Source organism: Ascaphus truei, chromosome 3, assembly GCF_040206685.1.
Source record: "Ascaphus truei isolate aAscTru1 chromosome 3, aAscTru1.hap1, whole genome shotgun sequence".
NCBI lineage: Eukaryota > Metazoa > Chordata > Amphibia > Anura > Ascaphidae > Ascaphus > Ascaphus truei.
Window position 1 is genome coordinate 226,260,192 of NC_134485.1, and position 21,040 is coordinate 226,281,231.

Genomic DNA, 21,040 nt, shown 5'->3' on the forward strand with positions numbered 1-21,040 from the left:
TCTTTCGAAGTTTATGTTCTGTTCAAGTAATGCTATTGCACAATGAAAATTATTTTTCCCCCTTGTATATTGCTATTAAATTCTGCTAAGTCCATTACAAAAACTGTAGACTGCATGGTAAAGCTGTTCAATAAAGTAAACTGTAGCCATGCACCAAAATGTGTACTTTTTGTGCTGAACAGCAAATTCCAATAGAAAAAAACTTTGCTATTTTTTTAAATGTTATTCACTAACGTGGCATTTGAAAGTACTAATCATTTTTACTGTAAATGAAAACATGTTTTGGAATGCAATATGAATTAATTTACATGAATATGCTCTTCATTTCTTAATGCTAGTATACATCATTTTATATCATGATTTTTGTAAGACTGTACATATGCAATAAGCCTCATTCAAAGCCAGTTTGTGTTACCTTTATTTTGAGATCAAAGTACACTATTTAAGAGACTTTATGTACAAAGGCAGAAATGTTGAGAGATATTTTCATCCTGTGTCTCTTAGCATCTGTTTATCAATTTACTTTTCCCTACCTGTATGTGTACAAGCTTGCAATTTGGAAATGTGAATTGACGAAGTACAGGTCAGGAAAAGGGTTAATGATGGTGTAAGAGATGTGTGCAGAGGTACATATAATGGAGACCGTATTGGGTGAAATTATATCTTGGCTTTATTGAGCCTGTTCCTTTATCAAGGCAAAACATACAAAAACAACAAAATAAACCCCTATCCCTTTGTAAGGGCTAACTTACTTCCCCAGGCCCTATCTGCAGGACTGGAGGGATATTCCCATTACCAGCCTATCACCCCAAAGTCTCAGGATAGGTGGCCCTCCATGTCAGTCTCTGGCAGGTTCCTGGATCCTCTGTGTCCAGTAAATATAGGTGTCTGGGTGTCTTAATCTCAGCACAGCCTTTGTGCTCAAGACAGTGTCTGTGTGCAGGCTTCTCTGCTCTCCTTCTGTCAGTCCAAATGTGAGCTAAGGAATCTCTCTCCTGTTTCCAACAGGAGGCTTTTCTTACATTCTTAATTGGCCAGGTGGAGTCTGGTTAATCGCCTGCTGCACTTAACCAGATCCCTGCTGGATTTTAGAGATAGTTTCTTCACCGGGGATAAGTCCCTGTTACAGATGGGTAAATGATGCACATACTGTTCAACAGAATGTATTACATTATGTGTATTATTTTATTGTCATTGAAAACTTTTCCAGGTCTTAAAATGAAAAAACCTATTCGAGAAATGTTTTTGATTTTAAATATTGTATAATCTGCTCTTTTAACGTTGTTTTTTTGTATTTAACTGGATTTATGCAAGCAATTTACAACAGTAAACTGTATAGTAGTACTTGTTTTTCACAATTAACTATCCACTTACCTTTTACAGCTTGGACCCACTAGTATACAGTTCACTGAAAAAAGGGTTCTTTTTCATCAAGCTCCGCTAGGCCTAACCACGTACAGGACAGCCATCCTTCAGAATACAGGGGTGAATCACGCATACTTTCAGGTAAAGATAACATTGGCATAACTCTTTATATACAGAAGCTTGCAGGCATTATGCGATGTGAGAATTGTGTAAAGTTTGAACGATGCTTGTCTCTAAACAGGAAGCAACCTGCAGAGCTGAGGTAGGATATAAAATCACTGATCTGAACCGTAAGATAGAGTCCCTGAAATGAGAATAGTGTAGTTAGGGTCACAGGCTTGGATAGAGGCAGACTGCAATGGACTAAGTTCAGGGTCACAGGCAATGGTTGAGACAGTCAGCAGAGGTGCAAAGTCAGGGTCACAGGCAGTGGTTAATGCAGGCGGCACAGGTTCAAGGTCGGGTTCACAGACTCGGATCAAGGCTGGGTGCAAAAACCAGAAACGCAGGAGTCTGGCAGGAACAAACGGAAACCAGACTTGAAGAAGCGGGCTATGTGAAACATATGTTGGGTAGTCCGCTTACATCATTCCGTCAGCGTCATCAGTCCGACCGGGAAAGGCACTGCACCAGCCACCTGAAAGGAGCTCTCCACTGCAAACAAGCATCGGCACTGCTGCCAAGGTGTTGCTTCTATTCAATGTGTGCCTACACCTTTTACTATTAATTTATACTGTAGTGTACAGTGCTTTAGGGATAGATACCAGGGTTTACCCTCCCTCCCTTCTCCAGCCCATCCACTATTTTTCCCCATACTAGGGCAAACTTTGGCTGATTGTAATTAGCGCTGGAGGGACTCTGAGTAGAGAATTCCCTCCTCTTCCCTTTCCAGTCCGCTCATTGTTGACTTGCAGATAAAGAATCTCCTGAATGTACTGACGCCAAGCCTTGGTTTCTGGCTCAGAGAGCAGATAGGTATAGCCACAGGGAGGCACAGACCTGTGTGGGGGTAATACTTCTGTCTGTTTTTTTAACATCAGTGTAGTCCAGATAGGGGCTAGGGAGCCTTGGACCGGAATTGTCGGGAGCATGGTGAATCTTCAATATGGGGAGAGGAAATTAGAGGCAGATTCCAGTGCAGGATTTTTCCTATGCAGTTACCTGACCATTGACCCAGGGTTATATTTCTGCAACCACAGAAAACCCAGTAAGATGGTGCAGGTTCAGAAGCGAATAACATCAAAGATGATGCATTCTTTGTGAAGGATACCCACAGAGATGAGCAACAGTACTGTCTCCTGAGTAATACTGTAGTGCGTGGAACAAGAGGTTTCCCATCAACAGCAGTTACTGCCGAAGTAATTTTTTGGAACATAAGGAAATGACGTGAGATGCTGAAAAAGATTTGTCAATGAAGTTGCTGTTACGCTTGTGCTCCTACACATAAGCCGAGGGAAAGGGAAGGGACCCGATAGCGAGGTGGGAAATCCGCAGGAGAGAAGAATGGGAGTGAGTTGCCGCGCAGCTGGGGATGGGCGCACGTAGTCACATGAGCACACCGCGTGCAGGAGAATGCGCAACGCATCCGGAGTTGCGGAGCCAAGCTCAGGGACATGACTAGCCCAGCTGCATGTGTGCGCATGCTCTGCCAGAAGAGCGGGATGCGCATGTTCTCAGGCACCAATGCGGGGAAAAGCCAACGCTTCAGCACAGGAGTCTGGAACAGGCCTCTGCGTGGAGAGTAGCAGCAGGCCTTAGGAAATCAGGAACACCGGCCTTAGCCTGGAAAGAAGCAGCACAGACCTCTGCGTGGAGAGTAGCAGCAGGTCTCAGGAAACAGGGAACACAGGAATTCAGGCCTCTGTGTGGACAGTAACAGCAGGCCTCTGGATACTCAGGAACTAATAACGAGAACTAGAGAGGAGCAGGGGAGGATAGAGTCCAGAGCACAAGGTCACAATAGAAATGCTTCTTGAAGGACGTCCAGCCTCCTTAAAGGCATAGTGCCAGAAACAGAAGAGTGCAGCAAATACTAAGTTCAAAGTAAGGGTTGTTTAGTTGAATGCTTTGGCCAAAGTATTGTAAGCCTGCTACCACATCAAGGTAAACCCTAATCAGCAGGTCCTACACTACCCGCACGGCATACTAACCTCAGTAGTAAATGAGTGACTGTCCCAGTCTTCTGGAATCCAAAGGGGATGAGTAAAGGTCCCAAGGAGGTCAGGCAGGAACAGCATGCAATGGTAGTACTTGCAGGAGCCAGGGCAGGTAGCAACTGACTTGATAGCAATGTGAGTCAGAGTGAGGCTTACTTCCTGTCAGGAGGAAGGGGGCAGGATTTGCCAGAAAGCAAGATGGCTACGCTTGCTTCAGAATACTTAAAGACACATGATCTTGACTCGCAGCTAGAGGGCAGCGATCAGAAGTTAAACAGGTAAGGAAGGAACACGCCGCAGGTGGCGTGTTCCGCGCACCGTCAAAGTTGCCAGCAGCGGCAGTGTCCACAAAGGCCTGTCTATGCATGGATGAAATCCCCCATGATATGTTGACAGGAATCAGGAGCTGTTGACAGGGTCTCGGAGGTGGAATAACTGAAATGCTTAGAGAGGAATCCTCCACAATCTTTAGGTTCTGGAGTTTCCCAACCTGTCCCCTACCTCACAGAACAAAGACAGCTGATACATCTTCTGTGCTTTTCCTCTTTGGAAAACCTTGTACCTTCTAACTACATGGGCTCTTCTTCAGCTGGAGGTGCCCCAAAGAGAAACTGGAAGTGGGGTGTGGGAGTAAATGTGGGAGTTCTGCGAGATCGTTCTCGGTATATGTGATATTTTCAAATGCGCAGGTCCATGTGTATACACAGAGATGAGATCCTCCAAATTGGATTAAACATCTTGGCAAGTCAGCTCATCTTTAAGATGCTCGGATAGGTCCTGCCAGGAGACGGCCCCTAGAGCCAGGTTATTCAAACCATCTTGGCAGCTTGGGTCCGGAATTCAATAGCGTATTGCTGCACAGTACGTGTACCCTGACAGATCCTTAGCAGCGACGTGGAGGCGGAGGATACCCATCCTGGGGCAGCAAACAACCTCCGAAAGGCCTAGATGATGGCGGTAGAGTAATTTACTAGGGGAACATCACTCTCCCATAACATAGATGTCCACTCCAGGTCCTTATCAGAGAGCAGGGAGGTGATGTACGGCACCTTTGCCCGCTTATAGGCAAACATGGATGGCTGGAGCTCGAACTGAATGGAGGAACTTTGAATCCTTTCTACTATGAATGGAGAACTTGTTTAAGAATAATTTGCAGGCAGCAGGATCTCCTCCATAACGTAGAGACATAGGTATACGAGATTCCCGAAGGGCTGGTGGAGCGATGAGTGCCAGAGTTGCAGGAATCGGTGCAATTTAGAGGATATCCAGTATGGAGGCAATGGTGTTCAGAGAAGAGAAGATTAGGGCTAGTTGTTGGGTTTGGTCCGAAAGGCGTTTCTCATGGTTTCCTAGGAGATTCCTTTGGGCAAAAGCAGCCTTTCCTACCTCAGCAGGGTCCATGTCTGCCCAGAGCATAATGTAATGATGCTCATCTCAATACAGGAAGCGACCCACAGGGCTGAGGTAGGTTATAAAATCACTGTCCTTAACCATGAGAAAGACTCCTGAATAGAGTAGTCGGGTCACAGGCTGGATATCGAGGCAGGCAGCGATGGAGCAAGGTCGGGTCACAGGCAGTGGTCGAGGCAAATGGCAGATGTTCACGATTGGGGTCACAGGTCAAGGCAGGCGGCACAGACTTGGATCAAGGCAACAAACAAGAAGGCAAACAGGAATAAACTAAAACTATGTGTCACGCCTGTATGCCCGCAGACCTGGCAAGTCCCCAATACTGAGTTGGGATTGGTATTACCACACACCCACAGCAGTGGGGGCAAGTCCAGAGTGTGGTATGGCATTGCTGGGCCTGTAGAGAAAGTAGTTAGGATACTTGCAACGTCCTTGATGGTAAACGTAAGAATGGTCGTGTTCGTGCGCCAAAGTCCAGGGGATCCAGAGAGTAGAATAGTCAAAGTTCGTAAGCCAAGTTCAAGGGTTCCAGAGGTCAGCAAGGTAGAGTTCGTAGCAAGGTTCAAGGGGTACAGAGAGCAGGATGGTCCAGGACGAGCAGGGGTCAAAGCCAGGGAAATCCAAGGATACACAGGAGCAGGTACAGGCTGGAACACAAGGAGAGCAAAGCATAGGACTGCACATACACGGGGGAAACAGGAACTATGCAGAGCGATGATAGAGAGGGCAGACAGGGATTATAAAGGAGGGAACACCAATGGGAGAGAGAGGAGGAGCAGGGAGGGAAGTGGGAGATGATAGGGATAGGTCAGGAGGAGAGAAGGAGGAGACAGAGGGGTTGAACAGAGAGATGTCTTGCAAGGCATGGGAGGAGGAGTCCAGAGATGGCAGGCCTTAGAAGAGGAGCGTGTGTGTGCGCCCTCAGTAACCTGAGAGTGCGCTCGCACAGGCTGCGTCATGAGACGTGGAGCGCCGCGCCGCAGGCACACCAGCGGAGGGAAACGGAGGAGACCACCACCGGAGGTGAGTGTAGAGGGAGAAACGGTTAACTGGGCTAAGACCCAGAACTGTGATTTAACCCCTGTAATGACATGTACATGTGTATTCCCCTGTTTCCCCTGTTTTATTGTAACAACTGGTCTGCAGCCCACACACACTGGGATCCATTCGGGAGCACTAGGGTTAATAGTTGTATCGTGATTATAGCCCTTTGTGTAGATTTTCCCGCCTTTTCAGGCACCATTTTGCAGGTTCCCATAGGCCGCCATTAGGGCTCAATGCTTTTTAATGGTGAATCTTGCTGTGGAGTCCGGTTCCTGAGAAGACCAGCAGATGGCGTCCGAGAGGGAGAGCGGCGGTTTACCATTGAAAGTCTATGGGCTCATTGACTTCAAAGGAGAAACCCTCGAAAGAGCTTTCCAGGAACGAGTTGGCTGCCGTCCAAACCGCTTAACCGCAAAGTGGATACATTTTCAATAGGAGAGCTTTGATCACTTACAAGTCAAGTTCAACGACAAGTGGCGTGGGAATAAACAGTTCTGGGGGCCCTAGAAATAAAATTCTTTCTGTCTCTAGTTCCTAGGCTTCCTCCCACTCGACCACAACCGGGTCCCCGTATCCTGGACCCCCGATAAGGGTCGAACCCATAAGAGCGGGCCGCGCCATAGGTTCCAATGGCGGCGGCCGAACCGGCTCAGGAAAACGGCTAAGTGTGAAAGGCTGAATTTTGGTATTCCATAGCTCCGGTTCCGGAGAGTCCAGAGAGTCGGGGTTTGGGATATCTGTAGCCACTGCTCCGGCATCGCTGCAGAACCATCCTTGACCCTCTGAGACCAACCCGACGGAGTATGGACCCCCTTGAAAGTTCGGGATTTTTCCCATAGACTCCAATGGCGGCCAAACCCCATTGACCGGCTACGGCGGAAAACTCCCATTGACTTCAACGGCGGCATCGCCCCATTGAAAGTCTATGGTGGGGATTCCCATAGCCGCCCATGGCGGCGGATTGCCATTGAAAGTCTATGGCGGCGAAGCCCGTTGTTTTCAATGGGGATTTAGTGAAAAACCGTGATTTCTTTTAGCGGAGACTTTTGTATTAAAATGTAAAACGGTTTTAAGAGTATTTGTGTATCTCCGGTTTGCCAGGTCATAGCAGGTCGCAAATTGGACCATAGGGTGTCCCAGTTCCGGCATTGAGAACTGGGAAGTTTGGACCTGCTGGACCCAAAGGAACCGGATATTTTAATATGTTCATGTTTTATCCCACATACTGTATTCCAAGATATGGGTAAAACTCAGAGGAAATTCCTTTGCATACCAGAGTAGCATATGGCCAGAAAGGCGACCCCGTGTCTAGGACCTGAGTATGTTTCAAAGGATTTTGTCACCTCCACTGTTTGCATGAGGGTGGAGACTCCTCAAACCAGAGTAGTCTTCAAGTGTTCCATTTCACACCTCACAACAAAGGATTTCCTGCCCTGTACTCCATTTGGTAGACTAGCTGGCATTCCTGATATAGAGGAGGGGTTAGAGAAATGGGACCCCCGAGCTCTACTGCGCATATCCCAACTGACCGGGGGGCATGGGTCAAAAAGTGTTCCCACGTTAACCACTGGCTAGAGGTAATTGAGCACCAATCCCAGGTACTCAATGTTAAGGATAGGGCACAAAAGGTTTATAAACTGCTGTTCACCCTGTATCCTTTGTCTTCAATTTATCATCTGATGGCTACCTGATTGCGAGAGAATTGCTATGCTATATACTTCTCATTCCCCAACCCCAAAGTAAGTGTACTTCTTGTCTGTTACTGTATTATTCGTGTGTTGCAACAGCACTGGTCACATCAGACCAGATTGCCCGGAACCCCTGCGTTCCAACGGACCCCATCGGGGGCAACGCACCCCAGCTGCGAAGCCGGTAGCCCGCGTGCGGGTGGCTTCCACCAAAGAACCAGGACCAGTCATGGAAACAACTCCCAGCGAGACGTCCCATGTCACCCCTATCCCAGTTTCATCGGTGCCTACAGCCAGGAGCGGAGGACATCTCAGCGCAGACCTGCAGCAGACGGACGGCCGGAGCAAACATCTTACCCCGGTCACAGTCGGTGACCGGCAAGCAGTCGGCTTGCTTGATTCAGGAGCCGCAGTGACCCTGGTCCGACCTGATATGGTCCGGCCAGAGGAATTGCTCCCAGGCCCTGGGATGCAGATCACTGTGGCCGATGGAGAGCCACGTTTCCTGCAGGTGGCCCGCATCTTTTTGGATTGGGGGGTGGGCAAGGGTGTGCGGGAGGTGGGGGTTCTACCCGGTTTGGATGCCGACATTCTTTTGGGCAACGACCTGGGACCGATGACCTGCACCTACGACCGTGTGCCCCAGCCCGCTGCAGTAGCGGCGGTTACCAGGAGCCAGACCGCGGCAATGCCGGCGGCGGCCGCTCCAGTCCCCCAGCCTTTGGGACCAACGTTAGCGGAGGGCGCAGAGGAGCCCGGGGAGGTAAGCCAGGACCAGTTGCAACCACAGGCTGACTTACTGTTTCCCCTCACTCTGTCCCCTTCCCCTGACAATGACATGACTGGGGGGTGGCCACATTTAGGAGCCCAGTTTAGGGAGGCAGTGAAGGCAGACCCTACCCTGGCCGGCGTGAGACTTCGGGCGTCCGAATCTCAGGCAGGGGAGGGCACTGAGCGCTGCCTATGGCATAAGGGACTCCTATACAGAGAAGAAGGGAACCCGGGGATAGAGGAGGGATTGACCGGTAAGCGACAGCTAGTAGTGCCCCAGGGGTACCGACAGCAACTGTTACGGGTAGCTCACTCTATTCCGTTAGCGGGACATCAGGGGGTCACTAGGACGCGAGCCCGGTTATTGCAGCGTTACTACTGGCCGGGGGCATCCCGAGATGCGAGCAATTTCTGCCGCTCTTGTGATGCCTGCCAGCGAGTAGGTAAGGCGGGCGACCGTGTGAAGGCACCCCATAGACCCCTACCGATAAAAGGGGAACCCTTCCAGAAGGTAGCGATGGATCTGATAGGACCCCTTATGATTCCTAGCAGGTCAGGGACGCGCTACATCCTCACGTTGGTGGACTTTGCCACCCGGTACCCTGAGGCAGTAGGGCTTGACACCATAATTGCCAAGACAGTGGCAGCAGCTTTGCTGAACATTTTTTCCAAGGTAGGTTTCCCTAATGAGATCCTAACCGATCAGGGGTCGCAGTTCCTGAGTGAACTGTTACATTGTCTCTGGGATGCCTGCGGTGTACAGCACCGGCGCACTACCCCCTACCATCCCCAGATGAAGGGATTATGTGAGAGGTTTAATGGGACCCTGAAGCAGATGCTTCGAACCTTTATAGAGGCGGAGGGGAAAGACTGGGAGATTCACCTGCAGCACTTGCTGTTTGCCTACCGAGAGGTACCACAAGAATATACAGGCTTCTCCCCCTTCGAGCTACTATATGGCCGCAGGGTACGTGGACCTCTGGAACTATTCCGTGAGGGATGGGAAGGGGAGACTACCGCTACTGATGCTTCAGTGATCCAGTATGTGGTAGATCTCAGAGACCGGTTAGAGATGCTCATGGGGGTGGTCCAGGACCACCTCAGGGCTGCTCAGACCAAGCAAAAGCAATGGTATGACCAGCAGGCCCGTAGCAGAGAATTCATCCTAGGACAGCAGGTACTTGTTCTCAAACCCACTCTGGAGAACAAGCTGATGGCTGCCTGGTCGGGACCGTACTCGGTTATCCGAAAGGTGAATGAGTGCAACTATGTTGTACAGGTAGCGCCTGAGAGGCACAAGACATACCACATCAACATGTTGAAAGAGTACAGAACACCGAGTATGGGAGCAGTGTTGGCCATTTGTAGCCCAATGCTGGAGGATCCGGCGAGCAATGCTCTGCCTGATCTCCTAGGAGAGGCAAGGCAAGGAAACACTGTAGAGCAGGTAGAGATAGGGGCACAGTTGAGTGCTAGGCAGCAGGGAGAAGCCAGGGACATGCTAGCTCAGTATAGCGCCCTCATCACTGACAAGCCAGGGACCACACATCTCACCAAACACCCAGTACACACAGGGGACCTGCAGCCTCTGCATAAGCACGCTTATAGAGTGTCAGCAGAGGTCAAGACCAGTATGGAGAGAGAGATTGAGGAGATGCTGACCCTAGGGGTAATTACTCCGTCCCAGAGCCCTTGGGCAAGTCCAGTAGTCCTAGTGCCTAAGAAGGACAAAACCACCAGGTTTTGTGTGGACTACCGGTTGCTCAACGCTGGGACGGTGTCAGATGCTTACCCCATGCCCCGCATGGATGAGTTACTAGATGAACTCGCGGGGGCAAAGTATCTGACCACCATGGATTTGAGCAAAGGCTATTGGCAAATCCCCCTGACCCTGGAGGCTAGGGAGAAGTCAGCATTCATCACTCCAAGTGGCCTCTATGAGTTCTTGGTGATGCCATTTGGGATGAAGAATGCTCCGGCTACCTTCCAACGCCTGGTCAATAGGTTACTGGACGGGATGCAGAGCTATGCCAGGGCTTACTTAGATGACAGTAAAAACAAAAAACAAAACTGTGCGCTACTACCTAACTACCTATAAAGTTTAAATGTATAAATATATACAGTGCAGTGACTATACCATCAATTTAGTGATAAAAAATTTATAAAAAATTAAACCACAACTCCCACAGTGAGATAATTATACATTAAATAATAAGTGCCACATAACCGTGTTGGGGATAATGGCGTCTGCAGCTGTAAACGCAGGGGTGGCTCAGCACCCCACACACACTAAGAGAATGGAAACAAAAGAAAACAGCGCACAACGCCAAATAGTGAAGCAAATTAAACAATATATTATAGAATTAAAAAGGGGGTAATATATCTGCGTACATGAAAAAAGTTGGTAAAAGGCATGTAGTGTGTATCACACTGTTTACCACTCGGCAGTTGTTAACTGTAGAATCGGGTGCTTGCTTCCCTCTGCTGATGCAGCTCAGTTGATTCTGGGGCAGGACGACAGTCTTTCACTCCCAATATGATTTCCCTTCATGCAGCCAGGTTCAGCAGCTGGTACTGGGGCTCGGTGAAATCGCTCCTGCTTCCTGGCCGATATGAAGCTGCTCCTGTACCTCGGCAGGTGTATCATCTGCACAGAGGTTAAAACGCAGCTTGCTGGGGTGCCCTCAGCGTGCCACGATGCCGCTCCGTCGCGGGACGCTGTGTAATGACGTCACTGTCTACACAGCAGTGGTGGATTCAATAGGGAAGTTTGAACAGTCTTACAAAGTCTCTCACAAGTGTCCAAAACAGCACACAGGATGAAATAAAAACAGGACAGGCCAATACATAGACAAAGGCCAATGTAAGCAGATATAAGGCAATAGAATGTTACATCCAACTAGTTTCGTAGAATTAACTACTTCTTCAGGGAGTGAAAGACTGACGTCCTGCCCCAGAATCAACTGAGCTGCATCAGCAGAGGGAAGCAAGCACCCGATTCTACAGTTAACAGCTGCCGAGTGGTAAACAGTGTGATACACACTACATGCCTTTTACCAACTTTTTTCATGTACGCAGATATATTACCCCCTTTTTAATTCTATAATATATTGTTTAATTTGCTTCACTATTTGGCGTTGTGCGCTGTTTTCTTTTGTTTCCACTTACTTAGATGACATTGCTGTCTTTAGTAATTCCTGGGAATCTCACTTAGGACATGTGTCTGCGGTGCTGGGTAGGATCAGGGAGGCTGGGCTTACCTTAAAACCCACTAAGTGTATGGTAGGGATGGCAGAAGTCCTGTACTTAGGGCACAGGGTGGGTGGAGGGCATCTCAAGCCAGAGCCAGCCAAGGTAGAAGCCATAGTTGAGTGGCCTGTTCCAAAAACCAAGAGACAGGTCATGGCATTTTTGGGCACCGCAGGGTACTATAGGAAATTTGTCCCACAGTACAGCGCCCTGGCCAAACCCCTGACTGATCTGACCAAGAAGCAACTGCCTGTGCTTATTACCTGGACTCCTGCCTGTGAAACTGCTTTCCAGACCCTGAAAACTGCGCTTGCTGGAGCCCCTATACTGGCTGCCCCAGACTATACCAAGCATTTTCTTATACAAACTGATGCCTCAGACTTTGGTGTGGGGGCTGTGTTAAGCCAGATGGGGGACGATGGCAAAGAGCACCCTGTGGTGTATCTAAGTCGCAAACTGCTCCCCAGGGAAGTGGCTTATACCACCATTGAGAAGGAGTGCTTGGCCATTGTGTGGGCACTCAAAAAGCTTCAACCCTATGTATATGGGAGGGCTTTCACGGTCCTCACAGACCACAATACCCTGAGTTGGCTACAGAGGGTGTCAGGGGAGAATGCCAAGTTACTGAGATGGAGCTTGGCTTTGCAAGAATTTGAATTTACCATTCAACACAAAAAGGGCAGTGAAAACAGCAATGCTGATGGACTTTCACGCCAGGACTATCCCTCTGAGACGGAGTTCATTAATGGTGCCAGCAGTGCCCCACTCCCCATTAGGGCCAGTGTGCCACAGGTCACCCATTAAGAAGGGTAGGTGTAGAGGGAGAAAGGGGGTGGCCTGGGATTAAAGGGGTTACACCCCATTTGGCCATCCCCTGACCTCACCCGGGAGTCAAAGGGTTAACTGGGCTAAGACCCAGACCGGTGATTTAACCCCTGTAATGACATGTACATGTGTATTCCCCTGTTTCCCCTGTTTTATTGTAACAACTGGTCTGCAGACCACACACACTGGGATCCATCCGGGAGCACTAGGGTTAATAGTTGTATAGTGATTATAGCCCTTTGTGTAGATTTTCCCGCCTTTTCAGGCACCATTTTGCAGGTTCCCATAGGCCGCCATTAGGGCTCAATGCTTTTTAATGGTGAATCTTGCTGTGGAGTCCGGTTCCTCAGAAGACCAGCAGATGGCATCCGAGAGGGAGAGCGGCGGTTTCCCATTGAAAGTCTATGGGCTCATTGACTTCAATGGAGAAACCCTCGAAAGAGCTTTCCAGGAACGAGTTGGCTGCCGTCCAAACCGCTTAACCGCAAAGCGGATACATTTTCAATAGGAGAACTTTGATCACTTACAAGTCAAGTTCAACGACAAGTGGCGTGGGAATAAACAGTTCTGGGGCCCTAGAAATAAAATTCTTTCTGTCCCTAGTTCCTAGGCTTCCTCCCACTCGACCACAACCGGGTCCCCGTATCCTGGACCCCCGATAAGGGTCGAACCCATAAGAGCGGGCCGCGCCATAGGTTCCAATGGCGGCGGCCGAACCGGCTCAGGAAAACGGCTAAGTGTGAAAGGCTGAATTTTGGTATTCCATAGCTCTGGTTCCGGAGAGTCCAGAGAGTCGGGGTTTGGGGTATCTGTAGCCACTGCTCCGGCATCGCTGCAGAACCATCCTTGACCCTCTGAGACCAATCCGACGGAGTATGGACCCCCTTGAAAGTTCGGGATTTTTCCCATAGACTCCAATGGCGGCCAAACTCCCATTGACTTCAACGGCGGCATCGCCCCATTGAAAGTCTATGGCGGGGATTCCCATAGCCGCCCATGGCGGCGGATTGCCATTGAAAGTCTATGGTGGCGAAGCCCGTTGTTTTCAATGGGGATTTAGTGAAAAACCGTGATTTCTTTTAGCGGAGACTTTTGTATTAAAATGTAAAACGGTTTTAAGAGTATTTGTGTATCTCCGGTTTGCCAGGTCATAGCAGGTCGCAAATTGGACCATAGGGTGTCCCAGTTCCGGCATTGAGAACTGGGAAGTTTGGACCTGCTGGACCCAAAGGAACCGGATATTTTAATATGTTCATGTTTTATCCCACATACTGTATTCCAAGATATGGGTAAAACTCAGAGGAAATTCCTTTGCATACCAGAGTAGCATATGGCCAGAAAGGCGACCCCGTGTCTAGGACCTGAGTATGTTTCAAAGGATTTTGTCACCTCCACTGTTTGCATGAGGGTGGAGACTCCTCAAACCAGAGTAGTCTTCAAGTGTTCCATTTCACACCTCACAACAAAGGATTTCCTGCCCTGTACTCCATTTGGTAGACTAGCTGGCATTCCTGATATAGAGGAGGGGTTAGAGAAATGGGACCCCCGAGCTCTACTGCGCATATCCCAACTGACCGGGGGGCATGGGTCAAAAAGTGTTCCCACGTTAACCACTGGCTAGAGGTAATTGAGCACCAATCCCAGGTACTCAATGTTAAGGATAGGGCACAAAAGGTTTATAAACTGCTGTTCACCCTGTATCCTTTGTCTTCAATTTATCATCTGATGGCTACCTGATTGCGAGAGAATTGCTATGCTATATACTTCTCATTCCCCAACCCCAAAGTAAGTGTACTTCTTGTCTGTTACTGTATTATTCGTGTGTTTACCTATCCAAAGGAATAAATATACTTTATTATATCTAAGACTCGTTTCAGTTCAGACCCTGTGATAAATATATATCATCTGTTATATATATTTATGTGACCTTATACAGCCTGCCATAATCTCACCGTGACAGTGAGGGAATGACAGTGGGCAGTGAGGAGGTCTGAGAGCGGGGAGCATTGCCGCAGGGGCTCGGGGACCGCGCGGGTGCACGAGACTTGCGGGGCATGCGTTGGGGTAAAGGGACAGCATCAGAGGTAGCCGGAGCGGGACAGGAGTGGGTAAGCGCAGGGAAGTTGGCAAGGGAAGGGACAGAGGGAGTGAAGGAAGGGGAAGGAATCCCCTGAACCATCACACTATGCTCTAGCAGCTTTCTAGAGCAAGTCCTGACCTTTTATAGGCAAGATGCCAGTAACCCAAATGGCCACTGTTGGCGGAAGTGATGAAGGATGCCAGGGAAACAATATGGTCATAGGAGCTTCAGTTTTGGTGCTGAAAGTGCAAAGGCCGCATAAAGTTTTAGCCAATTTATTTTAATTACCACTTAACATTGTTGAAATTTCTCCCAGATTAAGGTGGTTCTACTCAGGAGTTGCAATTTAAAAAAAAGTAATGTTTATCTTTACTAAATTACAGAAAAACAAACAATGATTGTCATCAATAATAGTCAATACATTTATCAAGAGCCATAGATCAACGCCAAATCTATTTTGCAAATGTATTGTATTGTATGTCTTTATTTATATAGCGCCAAAAGTGTCTCAGCGCTTCACAAAGAATACAGTACAGGGAATTATAATTATACAATAAGTACAGCAAAATCAGACAATAGGAAAGGAAATCACTGCCCCGAAGAGCTTACAATCTAAGAGGTTTAATGGGAAACTTACAGAGATAGCAGGGGAGTAAGTGCTGTAGATGGCAGTGCTTGGTCACAATGGGTGGTAGGAGTGACTGAGTGTGGGACATTAGCCATGAGGGCAGGCTATTGGGATGCTTGATTTGTGGGGTAAAATGTAAGGAAGGTCAGTGTTAAATGAAAAGTTTAACACCATTTACAGGGGAAGAGGTGGCAGGGAGGCATGAGTGAGATCAGGTGTGTATGTCTGGCTTCAGGCTTAGGGAAGATCCCCAGCAGCAGGAAGGAGTAGATAGAGGGTGTGAATAGAGGATTTGTGTGGGTGTTTTTTATTGAGGGGTAAAGAAGTTGTTGGGAGAGAGGTGTATAAATCATGGTGCAGTGGGGAGTGGAGATGTTGTAGAGAACAGAAATGCTCACAAAGGAGTGAGGAAACAGTAAACAGAAAAAGAAATAGGGAGGGCATAGTGAGATGCAGGAGGAGAGAGTTACAAGGTACTGAAGGATAAAAGTGTACAAATAAATCACAGATGTTAAAAGTTAATGGAACATCTGCATTGGTTCAGCTTACCATAGTTATAAGTTTGCAGAAAGCAAAAGTCCAAAAGTTAAATATAGTAATTTAGTTTGTGTATCCATTATCATGGGAGACCTGCACTTTTAACACTTTTTTAACTTACCGGGATCAATTCACTAGGCAGGACAATATTACTGTATTGAATAAATTGGATTTATTCGGGCAAGCCCGCAGACATACAAGAATTGCATAAAATACAGTAAATACATACCAACTGGAGGTCTGGGGGTAGTCACTAGCCTCAAATAGGTGTAGGGCGCCCACTTCGGGAAAGCTTACCTTGTCCGCTGCACGTCCAGGAACACCCGGTACCCTTTTTGGGAGAACCGCAGTGCTTTCCCCTCTATGTTCTCGGCTCAGAACTTGGCCGCAAATTACAGGACTTAGCCTTAGCTCAGTCAGGCTTTCTCTGGCAACTCCGTGCCGAGCACTCTGCTATTCGGAGCAGAGCACTTTCAAATAGCCTGCCATCACTTCGCCAGTTCAAGCCCTTGGATGCTCTGGTACTCTTGTCGGCCAGTCTCCTTATATAGACCTTGCTGTCCTATGTCTAACATGGAAGACGGACTGGTGACCAATCAGAGAGGGGATGTGTCCCTAACAGCCAATCATAAGCCGAGGGCTCGCCTGGCTTTACCCAATCAAAGGGGGGTGTTTGCTTAGGCTCAGGTTGCCGGCAAGGTGGGAAACATGAACTGGTCAATGGAAATAGCGCCTACGCGCTCCGTCTCGGCAATGCTTTCCTTGGCCAGCCCATTGCCGCCCACTGGGCAGGCTCCACAGAGTCTGGCTACAACAAAGGGTCTCACCCGCTGAGAGCCCAACTGCAGACCTGTTCCTCCGCCCTTCCCCGCCTACCAGATGTCCCAACACCTATCCCATCTGTCCCTTTGATCCGCCATTGCCATGCAGACCCCATTAGTCTCTAAAACTTGGAGTCTAAAAATTGCTTTTAAAAGAGGCTCCTGCACTGTGTTTTAAAACCCAATTGTAGAACTTGCTGGTGGGGCAAAGATATCCCATAGAGTTGCATTCACCGTCCATACACACAGCGTCTTTATGTACAGTCGCGTACCCGCAAATCATACACTATTTGCGGGTAAAATCACAGTACTCCCGATACAACCGGTTAGCAAACCCTTACATGGTTTTTAACCCTATTTGCCCCCCAACATCCACTCTTAAACTCCTGGTCCCAAAGTCCCGGTCCTGCAGCTATTTCCTATGAGGGACCCTAACCACACAGGACATCCCTAGCATATAAACTCACAGGGGACATTGTATGGGAACATGGTTACAAGGGAACCCATTAACATACATTGCTGATCTCAAGAGCTGACACTCATAGCCCATTACACACGGTTTTCAGGGGCAGCCAGGCTTCACCTTTATTATGAAGGCCAGCTACCATGACCGTCACACAGACAAACTAAATAGAATAGATAAGGGAGGAGGAAATAACAAGGAGGTAGAATGGGGGCAATTGGGAAAGCAGGTAGACACCCATACTGTATTAAATACAGATAATACTAGAACATTTCTAAAGACTAAATCCAATTGGAGTAGAAAGGCAGGAGCAGATAAGATAGTACAGACTAAAAAAAAAAAAAAACCTTAAATGAGTATTTGTTAATGCAAGAAGCCTGACAGATAAAATGGGCGAGCTTAAATTAATAGCTACAATGGAGCAGTATAATATCATCGACGTTACTGAAACAAGATAAGATCTTGTTTGCCTTTGCAACTACTGCATGACTTTTTGCACTATTGCTAAGCCTGCTGTCTACTCTTACAGTAAATCCTTCTCTATCAAGGATTCTCCTAATATAGCCACATTTAATTTGTAAGTTGCCTGTTTATTGTTGTTTCCCAAATGCATAACCTTACATTTATCTGTATTAAACCTCATCTGCCATTTACCTGCTGAAGTTTCCATTCTCTCCAAGTCCTTCTGGAGAGAAATTACATCCTGCTCTGATTCTACTACCTTACACAATTTAGTGTCATCAGCAAAGATGCAGACTTTGCTCTCTATGCCAACCTCAAGGTCATTAATAAACAAGTGAAAAAGCAGGGGTCCCAGTACCGATCCCTGAGATACTCCACTAACAACTTTACCCCAATCTGAAAAAGTTCCATTTACGACAACTCTCTGTTGTCTATCCTTCAACCAGTTTTCAATCCAGGTGCAAATATTTTTACATAGTTTAATATGTTTATTTTGTACACTAACCTCTTGTGTGGAACCGTATCAAAAGCTTTGCAAAATCTACAGTATGTAGACCACATCAACTGCATACGCTGATCTAAATTACTACTTAAATCTTCAAAGAAACTAATAAGGTTAGTTTGGCATGTCCTATCCTTCATATATCCATGCTGACTATTTCTAATAATTATGTTTTCCATTGGGTATTCCTGAATATTATCCTGTACTAAACCTTCAAGAAGCTTCCCCACTATTGATGTCAGGCTTACATGTCTATAATTCCCAGTTGTGATCTAGCTCCCTTTTAAAATATGGCACAACGTCTGCTTTACACCAATCTTGTGGTACTGAGCCTGTGGAAATTGAATCCTTGAATATTAAGTGTAATGGTTTGGCTATTACTGAACTTAACTCCTTAAGAACTCTTGGATGTATACCATCAGGGTCAGGTGCCTTATTTACTTTAATTTTATCAAGCCGCCTATGAACTTCTTCCTCGGTTAACCATTCGCTTGTTAATATAGAGGTGGTAGCTTCCTCCTATAGAACTACTACTGCAATTGATTCTTCCCTGGTAAACACAGAGGCAAATAATTTGTTTAATACATCTGCTTTCTCCTTATCTCCATTATTGTGTCTGCCCATTTCACACTGAAAGGATTCTATATTTTCTATTATTTTTTTGTTATTAAGGTACTTAAAGAACTTTTTAGGGTTGATCTTACTTTCGTTTACACTACTTTTTCCATTATCCATTTTTGCCAATCTGAGTGCCCTTTTGCATTGTTGTTTCATTCCCTATAATTCTGATATGATGCCTCTTTCCCTTCTGACTTTAAGAATCTCAATGCCTGCCTCTGCTTTTCCATTTCCTCCCCTACCGGTTTATTTAGCCACATTGATTTAGAGTTGTTTATTTTATATTTATTACCCAAGGGTATATACATTGTGCTTTGCTAACAATGTTTTAAACTGCCCACTTATCTTCCTCATTTTTCCCTGCAAAAACATCATCCCAATTTATTCCTTGGAGATTAGTCCTCAATTTATTCAAATCTGCCTTTCTAAAGTTTAAAGTCTTTGTTGCACCTAAGTAATGTGGTTTTTGATCATTTATTTCAAACGAGACCATGTTATGATCACTGTTAGGCCTCGCCCAGGGTTCCGGCGGGCGTGCTGAGGCGCGCTGAGGCTCAGGGAAAGCGGGTGCTTTCCCTGGCCTTAGACAGTGCGCCGTCAGGGGGCGTGTCGGGGGCGGGACGGTGATGTCACGGAGCTGGTTCGCCCTCATTGGGCGAACCGCTCACGTGACCAGCCCTGCGCTTCGGCAAGCGCGTGATTAAAAAAATTACCTAAGACCTACGCTTCCGCGCGCTTGCGGAAGCGTAGTCGAGCCCCTACTAAAGCCGCTCTCATTGCGGCTGTAGGGGCTCACAGGTAAGTGCAAGCGCGCCTCAGCGCGTAAGCACTGACCATGGCCGAGGCCTTACCCATGTGTTCCCAGACTTGAATATATATTATTACTTCTAGATTCTTTGATATTCCCAAATCCAATATTGCCCCTTTCCTGGTTGGTTCCTCAAGAATTTGGGTCATGTAATTGTCTTTAAGCACCCCAAAACACCTGTTTCCTTTAGTTGTAATGCTAATCTCATTGCCCCAGTCTGGCATTGTCCCCTGGATAAATAAAATCACCCATTATGCAAATATGACATCGTTTTGATGCCTTCTCAATTCGCAAAATAGTTTGGCTTCCTCAATCTCACAGATATTTGGTGGTTTATACTGTAGCATATCCCTATAAACATTGTCTTTGTACTTTTACCTCCACTGCTAACTTCTATCCACAAGGTCTCTACATTTTCATAATTCCCTTCATAAATATCTTCCTTTAAAATAGGTTTTGGATCCGGTTAAACATATAACCATACCCAATCTCCTCTTCTATTTGCTCAATCCTTCTAAAAAAGGGAATAACTCTATAAATTGACTGTCCTATCATGAGTTTCAGTAATGCCCATGATATCATACTGCTCCCTTTAATCTATTAATTCAAGCTAACCAATTGTATCTGTCAGGCTTCTTGCATGCATGCATTTAAGTTTTTTTAGTCAGTACTATTATCTTATCTGCTCCTGTCTTTCTTCGCCAATTGGGTTTAGTCTTTAGAAGTTTTATAGTATTAACTATGTTTAACATAATTATGCCCTATATAAAGCATTAGTAAGACCACACCTTAAATATGGAGTACAATTTTGGCACTTGGAAAAGACATTACAGTATAGAACTAGAGAAAGAGAAGAGCCATCAAATGAATAAAGAGGATGGATAACCTGATTTATGAGGAGAGGCAAGCAAAATTAGATTTGTTTACATCAGAAAAGAGGCGTCTAAGAGGGGATATGATAACTATATACAAATATATTTGGGGACAGTACAAGGAGCTTTCAAAATAACTATTCATCCCAAGGGTAGTACAACTGACACAGGGTCATCCCTTAAAGTTGGAGGAAAGGAGATTTCACCAGCAACAAAGGAAAGGGTTCTTTGCAGTAAGGGCAGTTAAAATGTGGAATTAATTATCCATGGAGACTGTGATGGCAGATACAATAGAAATCTTCAAAAAATGTATACGGGGATATACCAAATAAGTAAACATGGGAAGGATGTTGATCCAGGAAGTAATCTGATTGATAATATTTGGAGTCTGGGAGGAATTGAACTTTTCCTTTATGAGATATCATTAAATGATATTTCACTGGGGTTTTTTGTTTGCCTTCCTCTGGATCAATATACTGTAAGTACAAATATAGGATACAGTATATGTTGTCCACATTTATCATAGGTTGAACTTGATGGATGTACTGTATCTCTTTTTTCAACATCATCTACTATGTAACTATGTCACTATGTAATACATGAACCATGGAAACAAATCTTCTCGAATATGACTTGGTGACAAAGTGTCCTATCTAGTGACCAAGTCTACTGGCCTTGATTTATTTTGTGTTCATAGGTTGTGGATGTGAGCCCATTGCCTGGGATGACTATAAACCCATC

At 46.6% G+C, this 21,040-nt stretch overlaps 1 protein-coding gene across 5 annotated transcripts in view; it reads left to right on the plus strand.

Moving 5' to 3' along the window:
* CFAP47 (cilia and flagella associated protein 47) overlaps positions 1–21,040 on the plus strand; it is a 663,944-nt gene that overhangs the window by 93,528 nt on the left and 549,376 nt on the right. For all 5 annotated transcript variants that reach the window (XM_075590256.1, XM_075590258.1, XM_075590257.1 and 2 more), the window contains exons 18-19: positions 1,384–1,506; positions 20,997–21,040. The exon at positions 20,997–21,040 is cut by the window's right edge and continues 88 nt beyond it. In XM_075590256.1, coding sequence (XP_075446371.1) covers positions 1,384–1,506; positions 20,997–21,040 — 167 coding nt within the window. The remainder of the gene's footprint in view (positions 1–1,383; positions 1,507–20,996) is intronic.